This window comes from Maniola jurtina, chromosome 8 (assembly GCF_905333055.1).
Source record: "Maniola jurtina chromosome 8, ilManJurt1.1, whole genome shotgun sequence".
Classification (NCBI taxonomy): domain Eukaryota; kingdom Metazoa; phylum Arthropoda; class Insecta; order Lepidoptera; family Nymphalidae; genus Maniola; species Maniola jurtina.
This window is the reverse complement of record NC_060036.1, coordinates 585,081-610,947: the sequence shown is the minus strand read 5'-3', so window position 1 is coordinate 610,947 and position 25,867 is coordinate 585,081. Positions and strand designations below refer to the sequence as shown.

The 25,867-nt window shown below is 36.0% G+C and overlaps 1 protein-coding gene across 1 annotated transcript in view; it reads right to left on the bottom strand.

The window, feature by feature from the left end:
- Positions 1-976: 976 nt before the first annotated feature.
- The window catches only part of LOC123867338 (lachesin-like), an 83,398-nt gene continuing 58,507 nt past the window's right edge, over positions 977-25,867 (bottom strand). The window contains exons 5-10 of the mRNA XM_045909337.1: positions 24,617-24,745; positions 22,488-22,625; positions 17,596-17,745; positions 15,350-15,439; positions 9,822-9,926; positions 977-3,125 (exon numbers count right to left, since the gene is read on the bottom strand). Of these exons, the coding sequence (XP_045765293.1) occupies positions 3,106-3,125; positions 9,822-9,926; positions 15,350-15,439; positions 17,596-17,745; positions 22,488-22,625; positions 24,617-24,745 (632 nt within the window). The 3' untranslated portion in view covers positions 977-3,105. The remainder of the gene's footprint in view (positions 3,126-9,821; positions 9,927-15,349; positions 15,440-17,595; positions 17,746-22,487; positions 22,626-24,616; positions 24,746-25,867) is intronic.

Below are 25,867 nucleotides of genomic sequence, written 5' to 3'. Positions count from 1 at the left end.
TTTTCTATTTTCCTGCCGGCTTTTCCTGAAATCATGTATTTAGGTCAAACCAAGCTAAAAGGCGGCAGTCGCCAGGATTGACGAGGGTCTGGTGTTTTTTGTTTTAACCTAAGGTCTGATTGTATAGATATTGCCAACTACATTATATTATACCTATAAATGGAAAAGAATTTAATAGGTGTTTTAAAAATCCCGTGGTAACTTTTGATTTTCCGTGATAAAAATATGTCAATTTCTGGGACACAAGCTACCTCCGTACCCATATAAATTGGTCAAGCGTATGTGCCATTAAGAATCCCGTGGGATCTCTTTGATTTTCCGGGATGAGAAGTAAAGTCTGTCCCGGGATGTAAGCTCTGTAACAATTTTTTTCTAAATCGGTCAAACTTTTTGGCTGTGAAAAGCTAGCAGACTGACAGACAGACACACTTTCGCATTCATAATAATATTAGTGTGGACTTGGTCACACATCACACTTTTACAAGCATTGATTCTTCAAAAATTTCAATATTTCTGCAGAAATTTCAATACTATACTTTGGTGGAAGACTTTGCAAGCTGTTATATTGACAAAAGATTTATTTCCGGGCTACGCAATAGGTATTTGACGGTTGAAAATTTGAAAAACATATGTTTTTTCCAAAAATTTATTTTTCACAACGAAACATATTGATACATCCGGTTTTTATACATTATTTATTAATCTAGCCATTTACATAATAATTTATTCAATTTTGATGCATTTAGAAAATATAAAAATAATGAGCTTAAATTAATTTAGTACCTGCCTAGTTATACTCGGAATATTATGAGCAATGTGCTATGAACTTTAATTAACATGATTTTAGACAATATTTCGGTAAAGATCCTAGAACTGCAGTAATTATTATTAATTTATACATTTAAGTTCATTATTTTAAAATGATACAGTTTTACGAAAAACCAAACTTATAACAGAAGTAGCCCTCGCTTTGCCATAAGCTACGGCCACACTCGTGCGTCATGAACGCGGGATGCGGGATGCGATGCGAGAGCATCCCGACGCGAATTTATACGTGAACACCTACACGACTCTTCTAGCCACGCAGGTGTGCATGGCGCCATTAAATATCATGGTAGGTGACCGTCGCGCGACTGACGTTCCCGTTTCGTATTCACTTTGGTCGCTTATGTTCGGGTGATGCAAAAGTTTATTTTTGCTATAGCTATGTTATCATATTTTAGATGATTCCTTACAAATAAAATATTCTAGGATAAAAATGAAAAACTAATAACATTATTAACAGGTTTACGCATATTATACTTATTTACTTTTGCGTGAGTTTATAGTCTGATATGACTAGTTCGTGCGAAATTATTTACAGCAGTAACTTAACTTATTACTTCAACATTTTATTAAACCCTATTACATAATATTTTTTACTCTATGTACAGTTAATTTGTTTATTTAGTTCATAAAAGTTTAGCTATCGTTGGAATGCGAATTTCGAAGGTGCTATTTTAAACAGCTGTTTGAACGTACATTTCATGTTTTGCATTGAGCTATTTAAAAAGTATACATATTTTATTACATCCGAATATTGAAGCGCATTTGAAGTCCAATTAGCAAAGTAAAATACCAGCGTTAACTAGAGCCACACCTGCGCGTCATGAACATATGATACGGGAAGCGATACGGGGGCGTCCACGACGCCAATCTACATGTGAAGGTGTAATAGCATATGTAATAGCATAGTGTAGATGCCATTATCAATATCGTGGGAGGCGACCGCAGCGCGGCTGACGTTCCCGCTTCATAGTCGCTTTGGTCGCGCAGGTTTGGATAATGCTTTATAAACGGCTACGCTGGAGAAACGCTAGTGGGAAAGGGCAGGCTAATCAATTCCACTGTTGACACAAAATATGTAACAAATTATAGAAGTCACTTCAAACTCGCCCCGAGTCTCAACAAGTTCAGTTTTCAACAAGTCTCCAATTAATGGTCGATTCACGCTTTGCCGAGGCCGTGAGGTGCGGAGTTGGGGAGTTTCAACCTTGTCACGGGCTAATTTAATTATGTCTTAACTTCTGATGCTAAAAAGATCTTGTTCGTCTTGTTTATCTTCATTTAAGTTTCGCTAAGTGTTTTAACTGATCGTGAAGTTTATCAATTAAAAGCGGACCTTTTTTAAATGAGTTTAGGTATCTATTGTTATTTTTACAAACTGATTAGGTGATAAGTTAAAATTTTGGAAATTCATACACTTTAAAATTCCTTATTTTCTTTATTTATACTCGGTAGATACTGGTTGTTAAATGTTTAGTTATTATCTTTAATTTTGCCATTTTTCCTTTAAACCTAAAGATTTTAGCACACATGTTATCTTGTTCATCATTTCAACTTCAGTATCTACTCAGAATATTAATAAAACAGCTACAACAGCTATTTGTTTTTGTGAAGCGAAGCTTCATATCAGTCACTGGAAATGGGTAAACTCGCAAAAAGTGTAACGAAGGGACGAACATAGCCATAGAACGCACCTCATTGACTGGCAGTATATGAGATAGAAAATCAAGGTGCCCGCTCTCTCATTTGCCCACTGACAGTTAATAGAACAATGGTTAATTTTACTTCTTCTTTCTACGGTGTCCCAAGATACCTCTAGTTTAATCTTCAAAAAAGTACTTATAATCAATAATTATAATAGGTTATGTATGTATGAACATTGTACATACTTTATTGCACCACAAAACACAAATGACAGGTTACAAAAAAGAAAACTTAAAATTCAAGTACAAAAAGGTGGTTTTATCGTTAAAAGCGATTTCTTTCAGACAACCTTAGAGAAAAACGCTAGAGACTTGAAATTATAATGATTTCATCATATTTAAAATTAAAAAAAATCAAAACAGGCCCAAGGTTGAAAACTCGGCATAAACCCAACCCACTACCCACAGCCTCAGTCCAACACTCATAGTCCACGTCACATCACAGTTACACAACCCGAGAAGGTCACGCGAAGAGCACAAGCGTCAAGAGCCACAGGCTGCAGTGCAGACGTGGCGCTGCGTCAGGGAGGGGCCAGCCCTCGCCCCAGGGGGACTCGGCGTGTCCCCGCGCTTCCGGTCACATCGTTGTCACCATTTCTGTTCAACAAATATAGGTGTTAAGACAAGTACATGAGTTAATGCCTAGTGGTTAAGATTTCCACCTCTTATTCGGGAGGTGGGGGGTTCGATCCCGGACACACACCTCTAACTTTTAGGAGCTATGTGTGTTTTAACTTTTTAAGCGATTAAATATCATGGTGAAGGAAAACATCGTGAGAAAACCTGCATGCCTGAGGGTTCTCTATATTATTCTCAATGGTGTGTCATAATTATTACGATACAGACGGTAAAATACATAATATGGAACATATTTGACTAATAATTGGATTTATTTCCTAATTGATGCAGTTTTCGGCGGAACTTCGTTAACTTTAATATTACAATGAACTTCTGGCAAAATTTTGAATATTTCAGAATATACAGCACATTGTACCAAAAGCTTTTAAAGTCCCTAGGACGAATATGCAGAAAGTTTTATATGAACAGATCTCAGTGAAGTCAAAGACACACGAAGTCTTTTTGGTTGAAAACTTTGCTTTAACAGAACTATATTTTTAAAGGATACAATGAAGACTCCTCAGAACTTTAAATAGAATTTAGTTCTAAGGTATCTTCAGTTTCTCCAGAAGAAAATTTAATTTTGGTATCCGAATTGAAGAGAGTCTCGAGGATTTGTATTATTATCCTTGGGCTTTAGACGATGTTGATATAGCTTTTGACTTAAACTACCTTGTGTAACACCCACCGATAACAATAACTTTCCATTAGTTTCAGCTTAGGCTTATAAAGCTACGAAACTAACTTAACGGACCCAAACAGCTTTATTAACAAGATTATAATATTAAAGGCCTGCACAGACGTGTCAGTCTTAGGGATACTTTGTTGTCCATCGAAATAGCTTATAACTGCATCGAATAACGTAGGTATCAATACGAGGGACTAAAAGTACCGCTTGCAAAAAGTCCCCTAAATATGTGCGGACATCCATAAAACGTACTGCACACAAGGGTAAATTAAAAATTTATAACAGCCCCCGACAAGTGAAGGTTACAGTAACTAGAAAAGAGCTGATAACTTTCAAACGGCTGAACCGATTTTCTTGAATTATAGCTAAGAACATATTCGATCGAGCCACCTTTCAAACAAAAAAAACTAAATTAAAATCGGTTCATTAGTTCAGGCGCTACGATGCCACAGACAGATAAACACGTCAAACTTATAACACCCCTCTTTTTGGGTCGGGGGTTAAAAATCCCCTCATCTGTGCAGGCCCTATGGTTGACTTTCAAATCAGGCGTAGAAGTTGAAGGTTAAATGTATAATTACCGGCCATTTAGTAGTATTCTGTTTCAGCAATAAAACTTTCAAAATTAATCACAATTTACAGTCTACTCTTATTTTAAGAGGGTCGTAAAATAGAGTTAAGGACTTTTTACACGGACAATTAGTTTATAGCTCTTTTTTCCGCCATTTCAAAATTCATTAAGCTGTATTTTCTTCTTTATATTTAAAGGTATCAATTTAACAATAAAAAAAGTAAAAAGTAAACAAAAAGTTTTGTATTTCTTAAAAGTTCGTAATGTATTTAAATAAAACATCTAACTGACCCTAAAGGTCAACGGACGTTGCGTAGATGGGCGCTGCGGGCAAAAATCAAGTGCAGGCATGGATTTTTGTAGCTATCACACCTCTTCTATTTTAATATTGTTTTTAACCCCCGACCCAAAAAGAGGGGTGTTATAAGTTTGACGTGTGTATCTGTGTAAACTAATAAACCAATTTTAAGGCTATCCTTGCCAACGATCCCCCGTCGATTTCCTACGTATGATATTATTGTTCTTATCTCTATCTGCCCTGGTTCGTGCATTCTCGGTTCCTAGATCGGTACATTTGTGATAACCAAATTTCAAATTGCTGTGATTGGCTGAATTTACCATGTTCTTGCTGCGACAGTGAGTTTGAGCCACTAGCGGAACAATGTTAGCCGGTCAGAAATGATTGCAATTAGTCAACCTGTTTGACGTCCGTGTTCTGTTTTCGATTACAAAAAAGAAAAAATTGTTGTTGCAATCATCAATTTTAGCAAATAGTGAAAGAGAGTCGGCCAATCAGAGGTCACAACTACCGTCACACTTTCTGTCACACTATGGCAGTAGGCATACCGAGTAATGAAAACAATTTTTCATTCTGTCTAGGTCGAAGTAGGGTTGCCACCTGGCTCTTTTTGATTTACAGGCTACCACCATCAAAAATACGGGGTTTAGATTCGAAGAAATTTGAAATTTTGAAGTATTTGAAGAATATATATATAGGCGGTGTTTCTCTCTGAAATGCATGGAAAGCCTATTTAGATATTTCAGTTTATTTATAAGTTTTGTATTTTTTCTCTGTATGTTGCCGTATCTTGATTGGTGAACTGTGTTTGCAATGTGGTTTTAAATAAAAGATTTATTTATTTAAATAGCTTTTAAAAACTCTTAGTGTTGTAAAGCAAAATGTTATACATTTCATGCATACAATCTTCTCATTTCAACTTAAAATTACATTTAATTTGTAATTCCACCTTCACAGTATCAATACTATGGCCGTAGCCAGGAATCGATTGCGGGAGAGGTTTTATTAGGGCCGGAACTGAATCCTGTCATGAGGAAAAAAACATTCGCTCAACTTTATGGGCTAATTACCTGGTTAGTGGAATTTCGCCTTTCAATTTGACAGTGAGATAAAATACAACAATAAAAAAGCGCGAGCGCAGTGAGCGTAAGTGTTTTTGGTTCAATACAGAAAAAATTAAAATGAAAGGGAAACGAGTGTAGCCATAGCAAGATTTTATTTTTAAAGCTTCCTATCCATACTAATATTACGAATACGACAGTATATCTATTTGCCTATCTATTTGTTACCCTTTCACGGCCCATCTTCTTTACCAAAATTTTGGTACTTACTATTCAGAGGTAACTTGCATCCCAGACATTTTTTTTAGGCGGCTTTTTAGCCCGGAAAATCCCCCACGGAATTTTTAAAAATCTAAATTCATGCAAACGAAATTGCGGGGTTTACACCAAGTAATAGAAATTCAAAGCGCGAGTGAAGTGAGCGCGAAATGTTTGATATATTTCCAAAAAAAAATTGGTAAGCAAATGCAAGAAATAGTGTAAGTATTATTTTAGGCTTAGGTTTTTGACGGCTTCCCAGGCGCAGTCGCCATTTCTAAATTTCTGGTCTGGTGGGAGGCTTCGGTCATGGCTAGTTATATGGTTAGTATTTTACTCGAGAAATCAAAAACTGTTATGCATTAAAAAAATATGCATAAAAATAAATAAAAATCTGTTTTAGAATGAACAGGTAAAGCCCTTTCATATGATAACCCACTTGATATATGTAGTTATCTTACTTTGAAAATTGAAAATACTAATATTTGTTCATGAACACATGACAGACGGATAGAAGGACAAATGGACAGACGGACAGACGGAAAGACTGACAGACTGACAGACAACGAAGTGATCCTATAAGAGTTCTTTTTTGCTTTTGAGTTACGGAACCCTAAAAATATTTAGTTTTATTTGCCCCGTATTTTATTTTCATAATTACAGGTTTCTGTATCCTGAAATACGGGGTAACCAGTAAAATACGGGGCCTCTGGCAACCCTATTCGGAAAACACTGTCACATTCAAGTTAATGTCAAATATTTTGTTTTCAATTACAGAAAGCTGCATCAATCATTATTACAATATTTTCTTTGTTGTGATTGGCTGAATTTTTGAGTTTCAGCCAATAAACAGACTGTTTGCCAATTAAACGTCATAACAATATAAATGCCAGAAAGTTTAACCAAATAAAACAAACTTAATGAGAACCTAGTGAGAATGCAAACGGCACACAATTTATAATACATATTATGTTAGTCGTATATAATAGATATTATAGTAGTCGTTCACTTTGGTAATAGTCAGATTGTCATCAGTAAAATTGATATTGGTCGATGTATCGTAAATTATTGTTTCTTTGTTATTAATTTTTTTGTATACCAAGTAAACACTTTGTCGTTGACCTCAACCCTGATGCTGTAAGAAATTGCATTCCTAAATCCTGGTGATCCCTCGGGATTTGAAAAGGATCATCCGTTTAAATATTCTTACGTGATACAGAAACAAGTTGCATCCCGGGGACGGGCTATTACGGAGAGGCAACTTTTGTTCTGGGAAATGAAAGGATCGGGATTTTTAAAAACCTAAATCCACGCGAGCGAAGCTGCGGGCATTAGCTAGTTGTAAATATATTTAGAAGCTACTATAAGATAATAGATAAGGTACTTATTTCCTTATATTTTTATTGTATGGCAGCGCGCGGTTTTTAATTATAAATTGCACGTCCTGTCCTTTTCTGTAATACATTTTTTTCTCAATATCTACCGCTTTATCTCATAGCAAGAGTCCGTAAGACATAATACAGTGAAAATAAGCAAAATATACAATTTTTGCAGTTTCCACGTCAGTACCTGTCGAATTTTTCTAACAGTGTAAGCAGCAGAGCTGAGTTTACCATCAAGTGTTGATATGTGGGTGTTCCATAGAAGCTTTGCATCTAACATTATACCGAGAAACACGGGGTTCTCCTTTATTTTCAACATATGATTATTTATCAATGAATTTATGTCATTTAAGGTCCTGGTATTGGGCAGTGTGAATTCAACACACTTAGATTTCTTTGCATTTGGAAGTAAATTGTTAGCAATAAATCAGAGAGTGACCTGTGATATGGCATTACATATAGTATACATTGTCAAAAATTATAATATTAAAGCTGTGCGTATTGCGTGAGGAATAGGTTGCAAGAGAGTTGCAACTTGCAGGGTTTGATGCATGCGCTATTGCCAGCAAACATGAGACATATTTTTATCTACAGGCAACGTCTACGCATAACGGTAGGTAACGCATACGTCTAACGCAAGTTGAAATGTACCAGTGTATTTAGTTAGACCTATCGACAAGTTTGGAGTTGGGTGCAGTCTAAATGTGGCCCGTGTGTTTAGACTGTCAGTTTCTGTCAGTTTCACGTGTCGTCCCCCGCACTTCACCACCCCGCTTGCACAAATCGAGACAGCACGAAATTTTCAAGATTTCTGGGTGTAATTTCTGGTTTTCGTAGTTCCCACATAATTATAACAATATAAAATATATAACGATAATTTTTTTACTACATAATATTCATTAAATTTTCTAGGTCTGTGGTTTTTCCAAATTTCATTAAATTGCTTCGTTGTCTAGAAAAACGAGCACAAAGTTGGGCCTTTTTTTAAAGAAAAATACAAATCTTTGAGCCCCTGTAATTTTAAAACTACATATTTTTAGAAAAATCTAAAACACCACAGACACAGATATTAGTTTCTAGACTATGTCTGCAAAATTTCATGGACTTTGGTTGCTTAATATTCAAATGAAATGGGAACTACGATTGTATGGAGTAAGTGACGGAGAGAGCTCTGTTAATTTAGTTTTTTTTATTTGAAAGGTGGCTTGATCAAGAGTGTTCTTAGCTATAATTCAAGAAAATTTCAGCCGTTTGATAGTTATCAGCTCTTTTCTAGTTATTACTGTAACCTTCACTTGTCGGGGGTGTTATAAATTTTTAATTTACACTTGTATCTTATAATATCAACATTAAGTACATACATCGATCTCCACATATTCAAATTCAAATTCAAATTATTTTTATTCAATTAAACTTTTACAAGTGCTTTTGAATCGTCAAAATAATCTACCACTGGTTCGGTTCTGGCTGTTCCTACCGAGAAGAACCATACACAGAACATGTTTCTACGTGTGTCCGCTATAGAGTTTGAAACCATCCAATTAGGAGGGCTTGTACTTTTACTTCCATCACTTAATATTTTAGATTAATTAACTTGACGATTCAAAGCACATGTGAAAGTTTATTAATTGAATAAAAACTCTTTCCATTTCTATTTTATAAAGTTATTTCTATGCGATTCATTCCTAAGTATATACAGAAGTTTTACTTCAACTAAATTGTGAATACCACTCCTTAAACCTTGTGAATAGACTCTTACATTTAAAGGATCGTTTCAATAATTTTCTGATAGCAATGAGGTAAGATATTACGCAAATTAGGTATTCGTAAGCTTTTCATGGCTTTCAAGATATTAAAAGCAAATTTGAAGCAATAAAATTGATAATAATATCTGGTTTATGCGGCAAATTGTGATAATAGGTGTTATTTTATTTTCGTTGCTGACATTTCTTGAAAGTAGAGTTACTTTTTTAACCCCCGACCCAAAAAGAGTGGTGTTATAAGTTTGACGTGTGTATCTGTGTATCTTTCTTATTTTATTTATTTTTATAAATATTATATTTCTATATATTAATTATATTTCTGTCTGTGGCATCGTAGCTTCTAAACGAATGAAGCGATTTTAATTTAGTTTTTTTTTTGTTTGAAAGGTGAAATCGAAAAAAATCGGTTAAACCGTTTTTTCAGCTCTTTTCTAGTTTCCTTATAGAGGTTTTTGTGTCGGGGGTTTTTTAAATTTTAAGTTGTTAAAGTTTATAAACTAGTGCTGACTGCAATCAGATCTGCTGGTAATTGAAGATGCAACCTAAGACGGAATGCGCTCGCTTAGAAGATGATTTTTGCATTTATAATATGGATAGTGATTCATCTCTACACTAGAGAAGTCTTCACTTGAAAGTGAGTGAGGTTATATTTACCCAGATTCTGCATTTGATGTTGGCTGAGTACAATGTAGGAGTTTTCGAGCGCTGGGTCCTCTAACACTCCTCGATGAAGTTGCTCCAAGTGCATCTCGGCATCATCTAGAAAATTCCAAAGATTAATCACCAATTAAAGTATGCTTAAAGTGAAAAGTTTTTGATCAATGTGTCCTACCAATTATGACATAATAGTACAGAGACGTGGATTCTCATAAAAATAACTTTACACCACCTCCAAGTTACACAGAGGGCGAAGAAAGAGAAATGTTGGGCCGGTCTGTGTCTTACATAGGGTCCCTAGCTCTGCTCCCTAGTATACAGACAAGGAATGACTGAGATCGTTCGAAGAGAGCCGGCTCTTAAGTGGACCTGGGCGGGGCACTTAATATGTCGTAAGGAGGATGGATGCTGGAGTCGGGAGCTGCAGGAATGGCAACCGCGTACTGGTAGCAGAAGTATTGGTCGACCACTTGCTAGATAGCGCGATGATATCGAAAAATAACAGGAAGTATGACCTGCTAAAGAAGAGGCCTTAGTCCAACTGCTAGAGGCTATAGATGACTAACTGAGTAAGTACAAGGTTGAATAAGTCTAGCGACGCAAGACTGTGGTGTGTGGAAACTCCTTCAAGAGACCTATATTAATGTCCAGCAGTAAACGTCTATCAGTTAATAATCTTCTTTCTTCTTTCTGCTCTGGTTTCCGCACTTAAACGTTTTCGTCTGTTGTGCGTCAGTTAATACTCATGATGGTGATGAAAAAACGCGCACAAAAAGTACATAAATTCAGAATATAATATCACTGCCAAAGTATTGTCCTCACGGAATATATAGCTCTGGCATATTCAATTTGCGTTTAATGGAAACTTCTACGTGATACTAAAATCAATATGATTGTGCAAGCACCACAAGTTATTCATCATCCTGCTGAACTAACACGATATCAGTATTTGGTCGTTGCTCGCTCGTAAATCTATTTGACGTCGTTTCGGCGTCAGCGCGACGTGAACCTGTCGTGTGTCCCAGAAGCGCTCAGGCAAGTGGGTCGTGCTCAGCCTAGTGTAGTTGCGGGCTGTGGTAGCCTCGTGGGTAACTCGTCCACCTCCTAATCGAAAGGTCGGCAGTTCGAGTCCAGGCATGCACCTCTTACTCTTCAAACTAGTGTGTGTTTTGAGCAATTAAATATCACTTGCTTTAACGGTTAAGGAAAACTTCATGAGGAAACCTGCCTGCGTAAGTGTGCTCTATAATTTTATTCAAAGTTAGTGAAGTCTGCTAATCTACACTGGGTCAGCGTGGCAGACTATGGATTAAACCTTCATTACATGTAAGACACATGTTCAAGAGTGGGCCAGCAATGGGTTGATCAAGATGAGGTAGTAAGATGAATATTACGGATGCAAGCACTACAAGCTTACAAGGTATTTGGTTTTCGCTCGCTCGTGAATCTATTTGACGTCGTTTCGGCATCAGCGTGACGTGCGTGGCGAGCCACCAGAGCCGCTCTCAGGCAAGTGGGTCGCCGCTTAGTGCTTCACTCCACGAGCATAATGATCGCATGAGGGTATAATGTGTATGCTCTTTTATGTGGGAAATGTGGCGATTATATTTCTGCGACCGAATTCTGTAGCATTTGCTCAAATTCAGTATTTTTCTTTTTTAAGACTTAATCTCAAATCGTTTTGAAACATACTGCTTGCTAACCGAGATGTTTGTGCTAGTGGTATTTGCACAAATTTTACAGAATTCGTTTTTCATTTTCTTTCACAAGAAAATTTACAGCATTTACTCAGCCTGAGTATAATTCGTTGTATTGTTTTGTTTTCGGTATTGAATGGCGTAGATATATAGGTACAATTGGTTTGACAAAATGCTAAATACCTAATATTTAGTTATTATTGATTAAACTTCCACGAGTGGATTTAGGTTTTTAAAAATCCCGTGGGAATTCTTTGGTTTTCTGTGATAAAAAGTAGCATAATATGTAACTCTCCGAAAAATCACGTCGAACCGTTGCTGCATTGCAACCTGATTGGAAGATAAACCAACAAACCGCCAAACAAACACTTTCGCATGTTTAATAATACTAGCAACCCGCCCCGGCTTTACACGATTGCAATTTAGTGTTGCAATTTTAATGTGAAATAACACACTAAGTTCAAGTCCACGACTTACAGTTGGGTAGTGAATTTCACGACACTCCGTATAATGATTAGATTCATAGTAAAGCGGACTATAGCAAATTAAGTTTTTGGTTCCTTGTATATCATGGACTTCCGCAAAATAACGCCTGCTTCTATACTACATTCTACGAAACATCCGTTAAAATCCAGAAACATAAAGCAGCAGTAAACATAAAGGTCTATTTGATGATTTCTGAGTACGACATAAAGGCTGCTGTATTAATTGGAAATGAGTCACATTCCGCTGAAAGGATTTTGAGCATCAGTATTTCGAATGAAAGCCAAAGAGCTGACATAATTCACAATTATTTTGGTAGGAAATGATACAAAATATTTCCCAGAAAAGTTTCGATGTCCTTTAATATTTTACTATCAAATTTTCATTTTTAATTTATAGGAGTATTTTTCGAATAAGATGATTCCTTTTAGATGAATAAGCTCTTGAGTATAATTTTTACAACAATTGAATAAGTTTTGAGATAAAAATCGAAATGAGGTCAAAAATTTTGTACCTACTCGTAGGTGGCTGTACTTGTTTATATTATTTACTGTCAAATGACATCGAATATTTTATGCATAACACCGCGTTGTGGCCGTGATAACATAAATTATACCTCATTGCTTCGTCCTTTGAGATTAGGTATACATTGTAGTAATACGTCAAAGTATTGCCTTTCTACCACTTGTTTGAAAGCAGAAAATCTGCACTTCTATTTTTTGTATTTTTTGTTGGTACCACTGGAGCGTTCCCATCTCATTCGCGTTTTAGTGCCTCGCCGATCACCACGTTATTCAAGTTTTAAAAAACGTTACAAAAGCGTAGTCACCAAAACGATAGTGATTTATTTATTTATTTATTTGTTACATATTTTTATGTTATAAGGTTTTATTATAATAGTGTCTGGTGATATGATATCACTATGCAATTAATGTTTTGTGCATTGCGATGTTACCTTGACATATGACAACATGGCGATGTTACTTTCACGTGATTTGGAATTCCGGACCATAAGGTATTTCAGTGAAGACGTGTTACCTAATTCTAAACATATTATGAATAGCTTCTGGGACTGTTTACGAATCAAACTAGTGATATGATATATATGATACGTCACTTGGAATCCCGAAATAAAAAGGTATTTACAGTGAAATGTTGCCTACTTCTAAGGATATTGTGAAAATTTGCTAGGATTATTTCCATATCACACTAATAAAATACGACATTACTTTCCTATTGTGTTGTGTACATCTTGTGGGGATGTGACCTTCACATCAATTAGAATCCCGGAACATGAAGGTGTTTACAGTGAAATGTTATTTATTTCTTAGGATATTGTGAATAGTTGCAAGGACTATTTCCGTATCACACTGAGAATATGACATCACTTTCCTATTGTGTTGTGTACATCTTGTGGGGATGTGACCTTCACGTTAATTGGAATCCCGGAACATGAAGGTATTTAACAGTGAAATGCTGATATTTCCGTATCACACTGGTGATGATATGACATCACTTTCCAATAGTGCTGTGTACATTTCATGGGGATGTAACCTTCACGTCATTTGGAAGCCCAGACCATGAAGGTATTTACAGTAAAACATTACCTATTACTAATGATATTGTGAATAGTTATTAGGACTATTTCCGTATCAGACTAATGGAATGATATCAATTTCCAATCGGTGTTGTGTACATCTCATGGGGATGTTACCTTCACATCATTTGGAATTCCGAAAGCTTTGAAAATATTATCGTGATGGAATACATTTAAAAAGGAATATTATTACCTTTACTTTGATTATTATTTGTGAATGAAATGTGTCTACATGAATCATGAGATATCAAGTGCTATTATCGAGTAAAAATGAGATCATTTGAGATTTACACTGAGCAGCTGATTAAAATTTATTTTAAGTAAAATAAATTTGAATCAGCAGCTTTAAAAGTATTTTATTTTTACTTATAATACAGTGATTATAAAAATCACTAAGTATCTACTTAAATACGGATGAAGTAACCGTAATTATGATAATATCTTTTATTTATTTTTGGCTTTATTTTGCTTGTCAAAATTGATAATATAAATACAATATTATTAAACCTAGAAGTGTTTTAATATTTCACTATCTTTCAAAATCTACAATGTATACCTAATCTCAAAGGACGAAGCAATGAGGTATAATTGATGATTAAACGAACTTACCTGAAGTGAAGTTCTATCCCAATTATACGAGTTGCTTCGTCCGAAGAGATTAGGTCCCTCCCAGCCCTAGGACCCCTGATAAGTGAAATATTAATGTTCCAGGCAGGCTTTCAACTAAATGAGATGGGAACGCTCCAGTGGTACCAACAAAAAATACAAAAAATAGAAGTGCAGATTTTCTGCTTTCAAACAAGTGGTAGAAAGGCAATACTTTGACGTATTACTACAATGTATACCTAATCTCTTCGGACGAAGCAACTCGTATAATTGGGATAGAACTTCACTTCAGGTAAGTTCGTTTAATCATCAATAAAGCGGCCGGATATGGCACGGACGTGGTAGGTAGGGCCACAGGTAGGGCCACGTTATGTACCTAGCTATGCCCCGTCCCGTTAAACAAATCTGACTATAATATTTAATATTATTTCAATCAAACACCTTCAACCAAATCAAACTGGAGTAAATTTAGAATATTTTAGATACTACACACAATATATTTCTCATATCACTACCCTCACTACCCATCACTACCCATATTATAAATGCGGAAGCCTTATTTGTCGGTTTATCCTTCAATCGCGTCGCAATGGAGCAACGGATCGACGTGGTTTTCTACATGGGTATAGTAACCTACCCGAGGAGTGGCATAGGCTGCTTTCTATCCCGGAAAATCAAGAGTTTCCACGGGATTTACAATACCTAAACCTAGTCTAAAGCTAGTTTTCTCTATAAAGAATCAAACCTGGGATCTCCCATTAATATAAGGCCACACTACTGAGCTAGAGAGACGTACTAGCCTTTTTTTAATTCATTACAGGCAAGCGCTTGACTACAATCACACTTGATAGAAAGTGATGATGTGGTCTAAGATTTGACGCGTTCACCTAGAAGATGCCTATTTACTCTTGCTTTCAAGATACCCGGATTGTAATAAGTAAGAAACACAGATCGCGAAAGATTAATCCAAACCTTAGCCATTATGAGGAATGATGATGCAAAACGTTTCATGCATGTAGATGGAATATGGACGACATAAGGATGGAAACTCACCCGACGTCTTGTGGTTCAGTGGTAAAATGGTGCCTAGCCTAGGATGAGGAACTGTTGTTGTTCTTATTGGATAGTTTAAATGAGCTCACATGGCTGCATGGTGGTGGTGGGTGGCGGCGTGGTGGTCGTGGTGGTGGTGCTCGTCGTGGTAGTCGTGGTCGTCGTGGTCGTCGTCAACACTGGAAATAAATTTGTGGTTAACGCTCTGTCATATTAACATTACTTGATCGATATGAAATATTTTTTATCATTACTAGATGATGCCCACTTTGTCCGCGTAAGTTTTGATTTTTTTAAGTCCCCTGACTGTTTGATATTTAGAAATAAAAAACAACCTACAAGTATTATTTTCCCGGGTGCAAATTATCTCTATACCGTGTGGATTTAGGTAATTTAACATCCTGTGGGCACCTATACTCTTTGATTTTCCGGGACAAAAATAGCTTATATCTTTCTCCGGGATGCAAGTTAGTTCTGTACCATATTTCATCAAAAGCGGTTAAGAGCAAATGGATCGTCACAAGCTAAATCCGTGTGGACGAAGTTACGGGTATTATCCTACTTGATAATGAGATAGCTTACATCCTGGAATCGGGTATAGTCTATGGTACTACTTTTTATTCCGAAAAACCAAAAAGTTTCCACAGGATTTTTGAAAACCTAAATTCACACGAATAAAATCATGGGGCATCATCTTGTAATTCAATGAAGTTTAATCTTTACAAAATAATTCATTCTTTATTAGCAATAACAATTGTCAATTTTATACAAGTGTAAATTAAAAATTTATAATACCCCCGACTAGTGAAGGTTACAGTAACTAGAAAAGACCGAAAAGACCTGATAACTTTCAAACGGCTGAACTGATTTTCTTGAACTATTCCGCGCCTACGATCTAAAGTATCTGAGTTTTCCAAAACATCATTTTCAAATAAATAATTATGTATTTAGGCAACATCCATCTTGACAGCTTGACATTTGTCAATTGACATAATATTAAGAACCTAACGGTTATCTAACCTTCTTTGCTACAAGAAAACTAGAAAAGAGCTGATAACTCTTAAACGGCTGAACCAATTTTTTTGGAGTATAGCTAAGAACACTCTCGATAAAGCCACCTTTCCAACAAAAAAAAGTAAATTAAAATCGGTTCATTCGTTTAGGCGCTACGATGCCACAGACAGATACACAGATACACAGATACACAGATACACAGATACACAGACACACAGATACACAGATACACACGTCAAACTTATAACACCCCTCTTTTTGGGTCGGGGGTTAAAAATAAAGCTAAATCTAAATCAAAACGAAAAATAATATTAATTAAATTAAAAAGTATTGTTATTATATATTTTAAATTAAAAATATTAAATTAATTAAGATTTATGGTATTCTTTATTTGAACCGCAGATAAACTCTGGTAACAATACATTTAGAGCTCGTTTTATTTATACGGAGAGGTTTATTTTATTGACTCTTTCTTGACCGTTGTTATTCTGATTGAAAGGTTTTGCGAAGGGATTGACCCGTCCATTGGACCTATGGTCATCCTAAATAAACAGAATTACATCAAATAAAAGCTGTTAACGAAGTAGGTACGTTTCTGAAATTCAACATTCGATTGGCTTTCGAATTATAAGGCACCTATACAGATTTTTAATCCATAGTATAATATAATATTATAAATGCGAAAGTGTGTCTGTTTGTCTGTCTGCTAGCTTTTCACGTTCAAATTTTGAAAGACTTGACGTTTGGTACAGAGGTAGCTTGCATCCCGGAAATCGACATAGGCAACATTTTATTCCGGAAAATCAAAGAGTTCAAGCGGACGAAGTCGTGGGCATAATCTAACATAAAAAAAGCAAGTATAATAATATAATATTGGTATCAAATTAAAAGTACCTACCAATATTATAGCTAACGGGAAAAACGAAAGTCCAGCATTTCATATTCTAACCCTGCATGTTAGAAACGAGGAAGCGAATCTCCTCGTATGAGTCCATGGATTTTGTCGTTGTAATTAGATAGATTGAAATATTATATAGTAACATATGAAGCATTATGTTACTATATGAAGCAGTATAGTATCTTTTTACTTATACAGGGTTAAATAAAAACTATCAGAAAGCTCTCGGCACGTAATTGTTATTATTAAAACTAACAATTTTTGTTCTACGACATTTTTTTTAACATAATTTATTCAGTTTTAGGTATGAAATAAATTCATACGAAATTTGAAAAGTCGTAGAACAACAAGTGCTGAGAACTGTCTGATATTTTTTATTTCATCCTGTATAGTAAACCATTCGGTAGCATGTCAGATACTTACTGTGTAGAAACAGCTCAGCTTGCGCCTTGCCCAAGCTGTTTTCAACGTGACAGCGGTACGAGCCCGCATCTTCTCTGGACATGTCTGCAACTTGCAGGGTCAAAGTGTGTCGATATCCTCTGGAAGTCTTGCTGAGTCTGTATTTTGATCCTGGGAACAAACAGGATACATTAGATCATCTATTTTCGACGTTTTTTTTTTTCTATACATAATTGCCGATCATGAAGGGTGATAGCCTGGTGATTAGGAATGTCTAGAGGTCCAGGATTAAATCCCAGATTTATTCAAAATTCTGTGCAGTTTAAATATCTCATGCTGTATCGTTTAGCTAGATGATGCCCGTAACTTTATTCAGCACCCCGCAGGAACCATGGTTTTTTACAAGATAAAAAGAAACGTATGTGATAATCAAAGGTATAATCTACTCTATTCGGAATTTCAGTGAAATCCGACGAGTAGTTTTTGCGTGAAAGAGTAACAAACATACGCATACACAGACACAAATACAAACTTTTGCATGTGTAATATTAGTGAGATTAGCGTTTCTGTATTAATTATTCAATTCTGTATTAATCAAACGACATTTCTGGCTATCTTTTCAGACGGAAGAACTAATGTTTAATGGAAAATTTCTTATTCGTAATGAGAATATTTTGGCAAGCGCTAAAAACTTGCAAATGGCATTTTGATACTGAAGCAGATAAAAACTAGCTGTCTCACAGCAATGGAATCAATCATTGGCGCGAAGCACTTGCGGACAGGCTGGCAAGTAGCCAAGGAATAAGACTTGACGACTAGCGACACTACAAACGAGTAGTGAACGAGGCTGACTAGACACCGTAACAGGCTTGCGACTCCTACGCTCCGCCTCAGGAAGGTCCAACAGTCATTTGTGGGAATGGGTATAATCTTTTATAACAAAATTCCTCAGCCAATTTTGGACTTGCCTTTACACAGGTTCAAAAAATCTATTAAAAATATGCTCCTGAGAAAAGCGTATTATACAATCGAAGATTATGTAAATGATAAAAAAGCGTGGGTTTAACCTGCAATTCGCTCCAGCAATGCGCAGGACTTCAATTGCTTTTATACATGGCATAATATTGTATATCAAATCTTTGAAAAGAGCAACCGCCGAGTTTCTTGCTGGTTCTTCTCGGTAGGAAAGGCATTCCGAACCAGTGGTAGATGCTTTTGACGATTCAAAAGAACTTGTAAAAGTCTAATTGAATAAAAATATTTTGAATTTGAATTTGAACAGTGAAATAGAACTAGTGAAAGACTTTTTAAACATAACAGATACTCTGTTTAAAGTAAAAAAAACAGTGGTTCAACTAGGAATGCTTGAAATTTTCATAAAGGTTCTGATAAATTATAAAGAAGGCACGAAAATACACAAGTCTAAGCCATCAATATGTTAAGTGGTGATGACTGATGAACAGTCCATGCTTATCAAAAGATTCAAAACCCATAAAATAAGTCAAGCACAGGAAAACAAGAGGAACGACATTCAGCAAAATGCAAATGATAATTTACAAATAGTGGCAGGAATTTGGAGGATAGCTGAGGAAAGCTTATGACTTCATTGAATTAGAAATTCTTGTATCTAATAGTGGACTTCCACAGACTATTAATTATGATGATGGTGACAAAGATATTATTTTGATATCAAAACAGCCAAACAGCGAGCTGTTACAGCAATGGTCTATCATTGGTGAAAAGTACGTGCACACAGGATGGATAGTAGCCAAGGAATTAGACTTGATGAAATAGAAATGGAACTAATGCATGGCATTTTGAATATAACCGATACTCTATTGAAAGTTGAAGAAACTGAATACATTCAACTAGCGTCATAGATGAAACGAATGAGAGAAATGAAGAAATCTGTTGAATAAGGTTCTTGCCCAAACCACATTAGTAAGAATTGAAGTGAAATTTTCCCAGATTAAATAACATTTTGATTTAGAAAATGTAAAAGCGGTTTTATAGTAGGTAAGAATGAGAAGAATCGTTGTTGGCAAAAACCGTCAGATGGAGACTTGACTTGATAAATGAGTTGCGATCAGTAAAGTGATTAATGAGGGAACATCAGTTTAAACCAACTTTGAAAACTATCCCGATAATTTTGTTTTACCGTTTATTAAAATTATCTTTTCACCTATTTATAACAAACAGTACTCTGACTGACTGACTGACAGACAACTTTCAACTTCAATCAGTAGACCTAGAGATTGGAAGTTTGGAGGAAATGTTCTTTTAACTTGCTGATACCCGCGACCTTACCTACGTGGATCTCGGTTTTTGCAAATCCAGTGGAACTTTTTAATTTTCAGGGATAAAAAGTAGCTTATGTCACTTTCCAGGTCTTTAACTAAATTTGTGCAAATGATGTTCATCCTTACTCCGTTGCGACGTAATTATAAGACATCCAATAAACCAACAAACAAAGACACTTTCGTATTTATAATATGGGTAGTAAGTTAAGCTAAGTTTAAGTATGATGATCATTTGAAATTCCAAAGGGATTTTATAACTAAATCCATGCAGATGAAATTGGTATAGAATAAGGTGATTGTTTAATATATCAAGGAAGTTTGAAACATCTGGACGTATCGAGAAGAAATACGCAACCAATGACGTTAAGTAGAGAAATGCTTTTAAAAGTTAGTCTCAATTTATGGTTGAGGGCACACTGAAGTAAGAAATACTTTGAACTTTTAGATCATGCTTTACAGTTACGTTACAGTTTTACGTTACAGTTGAAGAGGGAAAGATGATTAATTAGGTATATATCTCTTAATTTAACATTATGATTTAAAAAAAATCATAGCAGCTAAGGAATAAAATTAAGGAGAAAAAGCTATACGTCACAAATACTTAGTTTCAATTTATAACTTTTTGTTACGTACGAATTACTCGTAGGCTCCAGATTAATCAGTTCAATTTGATCCACTGTATAAGTGGTTATTATTTTTGCTATTATTATAACAGTAAATATATTTTATATCATAATAATTTAAAATTAAGCGATCATTTCCGCAATCACGTTTGTTGTGGTTGGGTAAATTTCATGAATGTAATGTAAGTGCGATGGGGTTTGCTATAAACGAAGTATTAACTCAGAAACGAGTAAATAATGATCACTTTCAGCAGCGAAATCAATCATAAGTGACTCTGTAGTGTAGCACTCGAGAACCAGTTAACTGATGAATAAGTTTGGTCTTGTGAAAGATTCCAAAATATTATAAAGTTTCATCGTAGCTGATCGAGATTTTAACGTAATAGGCCGAGATCGCATCCAAAGTCTTCGAATAGTGTATGTTGCCACTTGTCAGTGATGTCATAATATGGATTTAACACACATTTTAATTTTTTTTGTAGGATACAACTAGAAATTCACGGTTTTTGGGTTTTTACTTTACTTGTGCTATAAGACCTACCTCCAAGTTTCATCAATTGTCATTGACAGATAGACAGACGGACGGACGGACGGTTTAACAGACAGACTGAGAACGATCAAAAATAAGGGTTCCTTTTTTCCTTTTGAGGCGCGAAACCCTAAAAATTAGGATCCAAAGCTGGCGGAACGACGACGGAAAGCGCAGCGTTAGAAGACTTGTAATGTAAATGCAAGTGGGTTTGATACGGACGAGATTTTAACTCGTGAAATAACGATCGCTCTCAACACGGAATCAATCATAGGTGAGACGGAGCTCCCGAGGACTAACTGGCGACTGGCCAACAACTCGACACGACGACCTGTTAACTGATGAATGAGCATTTTGATCCTGCAAACGATTAAAAAAATATCTCGGACACTTCTTCCGACACGGGGTTTGAGAAAATATTTACGGGAATGTTATTAATTTGACTTTTGGGCCTGATTTTTCAATCATCAAATAACTTTTATCTGAGGAATAAATTTGAAGGTTTGACAGTTTTTGTACAGGAAATCTGTCAATACGTCAGATTTATTCCTCAGATAAAAGTTTTCAAGGTTGAAAAATCGGCACTTTGAATTTTGACTTTTGTGAATTCCACTTCCATGAATTTAGATATCAAATAGTTATTCAGTTTTGGAGATAACAGGAAACAGACAAATAAATACTAAATCACAATCTTTCAAATCGTAGTTAATGTTATAAGATAAATGAGAGTAAAATAAATGAAAATGAAGACGGCTTTTCAAATTTTCTTTTGATAATTACTTATTACTCAGTAATTACATCACCCCTCTTACACAAAAGATTGAAGTTCTAATTATCTTCAAGGCGAGCATAATTTTCGTGCGGAAGAAATATTTTTTCTGTTATAATTAAGAAAATTAGATTTTTTAAATTATGTAAGTAATTTTTAGGGTTCCGTAGTCAAAAGGAGAAATGGAACCCTTATAGTTTCACTTTGTTGTCTGTCTGTCTGTCCGTCTGTCATGTCTGTCAAAAACCTAACCTAACCTAAGCATTTTTGTGACAGGGGCTATTTCAATAACTAAACTAGTTAAGAATATGAAATTTCGGTATATTATGTAGCATATAATGCATTTAAACAACATATACTAAAAACTGCGATTTATAAAATAGTTTTTAAGCTGTGACGAAAACAAAAGAATATTTTTTGGGGTTTTCTTTCACGGTTTATTGCAACGTTCTAGCTCGGAAAAGAAATAATATTTCATACACCTAAAATAAATGATGTTCATATTTACGTACGGAACCGTAAAAGAGCGAGGCCCGACTCGCACTTGACCGGTTTTTGAGGAGTTGTGTAAAAATCACTATAGAATAGAATAAAATAATATTTTTACTCAAATAAACTTTGACAAGTGCTTTTGAATCGTCAAAATAATTTACCACTGGTTCAGTATAGAGTTATTAAATCTGTAGACTTACCATTTATGAGTCTCTGTTCACCATTCAAGATCCAGTAGGTCTGAGGAAGAGGGTACGCCTCAGCGGTGCACGTCAGAGTCACCGAGGATCCGGACAGAGCTCGGATGGCCACTCGACCAGCCCATACCGATGGCGCAACTGTATGGACAACAAGTGTAAATTAAAAATTTATAACACCCCCGACAAGTGAAGGTTACAGTAACTAGAAAAGAGCTGATAACTTTCAAACAGCTGAACCGATTTTCTTGGATTATAGCTAAGAACACTCTCGATCAAGCCACCTTTCAAACAAAAAAACTAAATTAAAATTGGTTTCTTAGTTTAGGAGCTACGATGCCACAGACAGATACACACGTCAATCTTATAACACCCCTCTTTTTGGGTCGGTGGTTAATAAACTAACCCGTCCTGATTTTTAGGGTTCCGTACCTCAAAAGATAAACCCGAACCCTTTTAGGATCACTTTGTTGTCTGTCTGTTTGTCTGTCCGTCTGTCCGTCTATCCATCTGTTGTATCCGTTGGAACATATTGTAACTATGAAGTGCCGCATCTAGGGGAACATTCATATCGTTGTTAGCCAGCCATTCATTCAACGTGTCCGAACTCCGAACCAACAGAGCGCGGCACGGCCAGCTTGTCAGTGGCCATTTCATTTCTGGCTTTCCCTCCAATTAAGGCCACCTGAGGTAGAGCATTTTTCCGCAAGTTCCACTGGACGAATTACATTTAGCCTTTTGAAAATTACTTTAATTTTCCTACTAATTTTACCTGTTATCTTTTTTTTTAGAAAGATCTGGTACTTTTGAAAATTTGATGGGGAATGTTTGGTTTTCCGGGATTTTAAAATTATGCAAAATTAACTAGCTGATGTCTGCGATTTCGTTCGCTTGGATTCAGGTTTTTAATAAGCCGTGGAAATTCTGAGTTTTCGGGATAAAATGTAGCCTATGTCACTTTTCAGGTCTTTTACTATACTTACTTAGACTGACTTTGAACGTAGAATTGTATAAATTATGTATAGTATGCATAACTATAGTATGCTGTACCATACGGATTAGTCAGTTGGGCGGATTAATTTAGCGAATTAAGCTTGTTTTTTTATAATATCATGACCAACATTTTGCACGATAAATCAAAAACTATTAAACAAAAAAAAAATCTGTTTTAGAATGTACAAGTCAAGCCCTTTCATATGATACCCCACTTGGTATAGTTATACTATTATGAAAATTGAAACATATTTTAATTTTTTTTTATTGATGTAACCACAAATTTGCGGTTTTCAGATTTATTCCTGTACCTTGTGCTACAAGACCTACCTACCTGCCAAATTTCATGATTCTAGGTCAACGGGAAGTACCCTATAGGTGATTTTGGCAGGCAAGACGGACGGACAGACAAACAGACAACAAAGTCTAAGGGTTTCGTTTTTCCTTTTGAGATACGGGACCCTAATAATCAAAACGATTATTATTTTAACCGACAAATTCGACAAAGATTTCGAAACAAAGCCAGATACAAATCCGCAAATTCCCTCACCCGGCGTCGTCGTTCAATCCAATATTGGTCACAGTTAAGCCGCACGATTTAATTTCGCGATGCAGCCATTGATTGGTCCCACACGTGACGTTTATTTGCAGCCCCTCGGTCACTGAGGACATGATATTCTTCGAACCTACACAACGCGCTGGCGATTGCGTGTACCTGTGTCCAGGGGTCACAAAAACAGAGTGCCTAGTTTCCCAAAATAAACAAAACGCGTAGTCGATAGTACCGATAGTGGTTTTAGCGTTCCGGTACGATGTTGTCACTGCATCATTACTTACTACCAGGTTAGATTAGTCAATGGTTAACTTGTGTCTGAATAAAAAAACAACTAGCCACGGCTCTTAAAACCACTCAATGGGTTTGAATATTTTAGTTTATGGAGCCTGGTATACATGTCCAGCTACTGATTAATGCAGGTTGTATTCATGGCTACTATTTTGGAAAAAAAGAAAAATGGCGGACTACTAGGTAGGCCAAAATCTTCAAAGCCCTTTGTGATAGGAGTTCTTTGATCTTACTAAACTTAGCCTACTTAGGCTAATTTATTAAGGATCCTAGACTGGACGGTAAGAGGACTCACACATGACGTTAATCTGTATCCTCTTGCTGACGGAGGGCGGCACTCCGTTGGTCGCTATACAGAGGTATGCGCCCGACGTCACCCGCTCCACTCCCGTTATATTCAGCCACTCGCCGCTATGTTTCGACACTGGAACAAAGACTTACTTTTATTTTTGTTATTTCTGGTTTTTAAGGTTTCGTACCTGAAAGGTGCCAACGGGACCCTACTACTTAGCCTCCGCTGTCCGTTCGTCTGTCCGCGTCTATATCCGTCCGTCTGTAAGCAGGCTGTATCTCGTGAACCATAACAGGTAGAAAGTTGAAAGCTCAGAATGTATATTCCTATCGTCGCTATGAAACCATGATCAAAACATCACCAGCCCACTACTGAGTACAGCTCTCTTCTGAGAACTAGGCCATAGTCCACCACGCTGGCTGGCCAAGTGCAGATTGGCAGACTTTGAGAACATTATTGAAACCTCTCAGGCATGCAGGTTTCCTCATGATGTTTACCTTCACCGTTAAATCAAATGATAAGTCTTAATTGCTTAAAACGCGTATATAATTCCGAAAAGTTCTTGGATATTTAGGCTCAAAATTCAAATAACACATTTTATATAACAAAGAAATTTTTGTTTTTGTAACCTCTCCACTGTTTATCCATATTCGCAATGAATAAATTTTTATTGAATTGAATTGAACAAATCCTCACTACGACAGCGTATTGACAAATTCTTCGGAATCACACTTCACACTATCATACTATCACACTAATAATATTATAATATAAATATTATATTATAAAGGCGAAAGTTTGTGTATATGTGTGTATATATGTGTGTGTGTGTGTGTATGTTTGTTACTCCTTCACGCAAAAACCTCTGAACGGATTTGGCTGAAATTCGGAATGGAGATAGATAATATCCTGGATTAGCACATAGGCTACTTTTCATCCTGGAAAATCAAAGAGTTCCCACGGGATTTCAAAAAAGCTAAATCCACGCGGACGAAGTCGCGGGCGTCAGTTAGTTTCAAATAAATCTAAAACGACGAATGACGTCATGGCTAAAAGCTGGCACATTATATAAGTGCAAAGTGCTATAAATGAAGTTGAGCAGTCGGACAGCAAAAAGTGCAATGTGTCCGTATTCTGTAACCATTAAGGCAACGCGGCGAGATGTTTCCACGACGTGTTGGCACGGTTTAAACGTTTTTAATGTTCCCGGAATGTGTAGAAATAAAATCACACGATACGAACCCGTCCAATGTT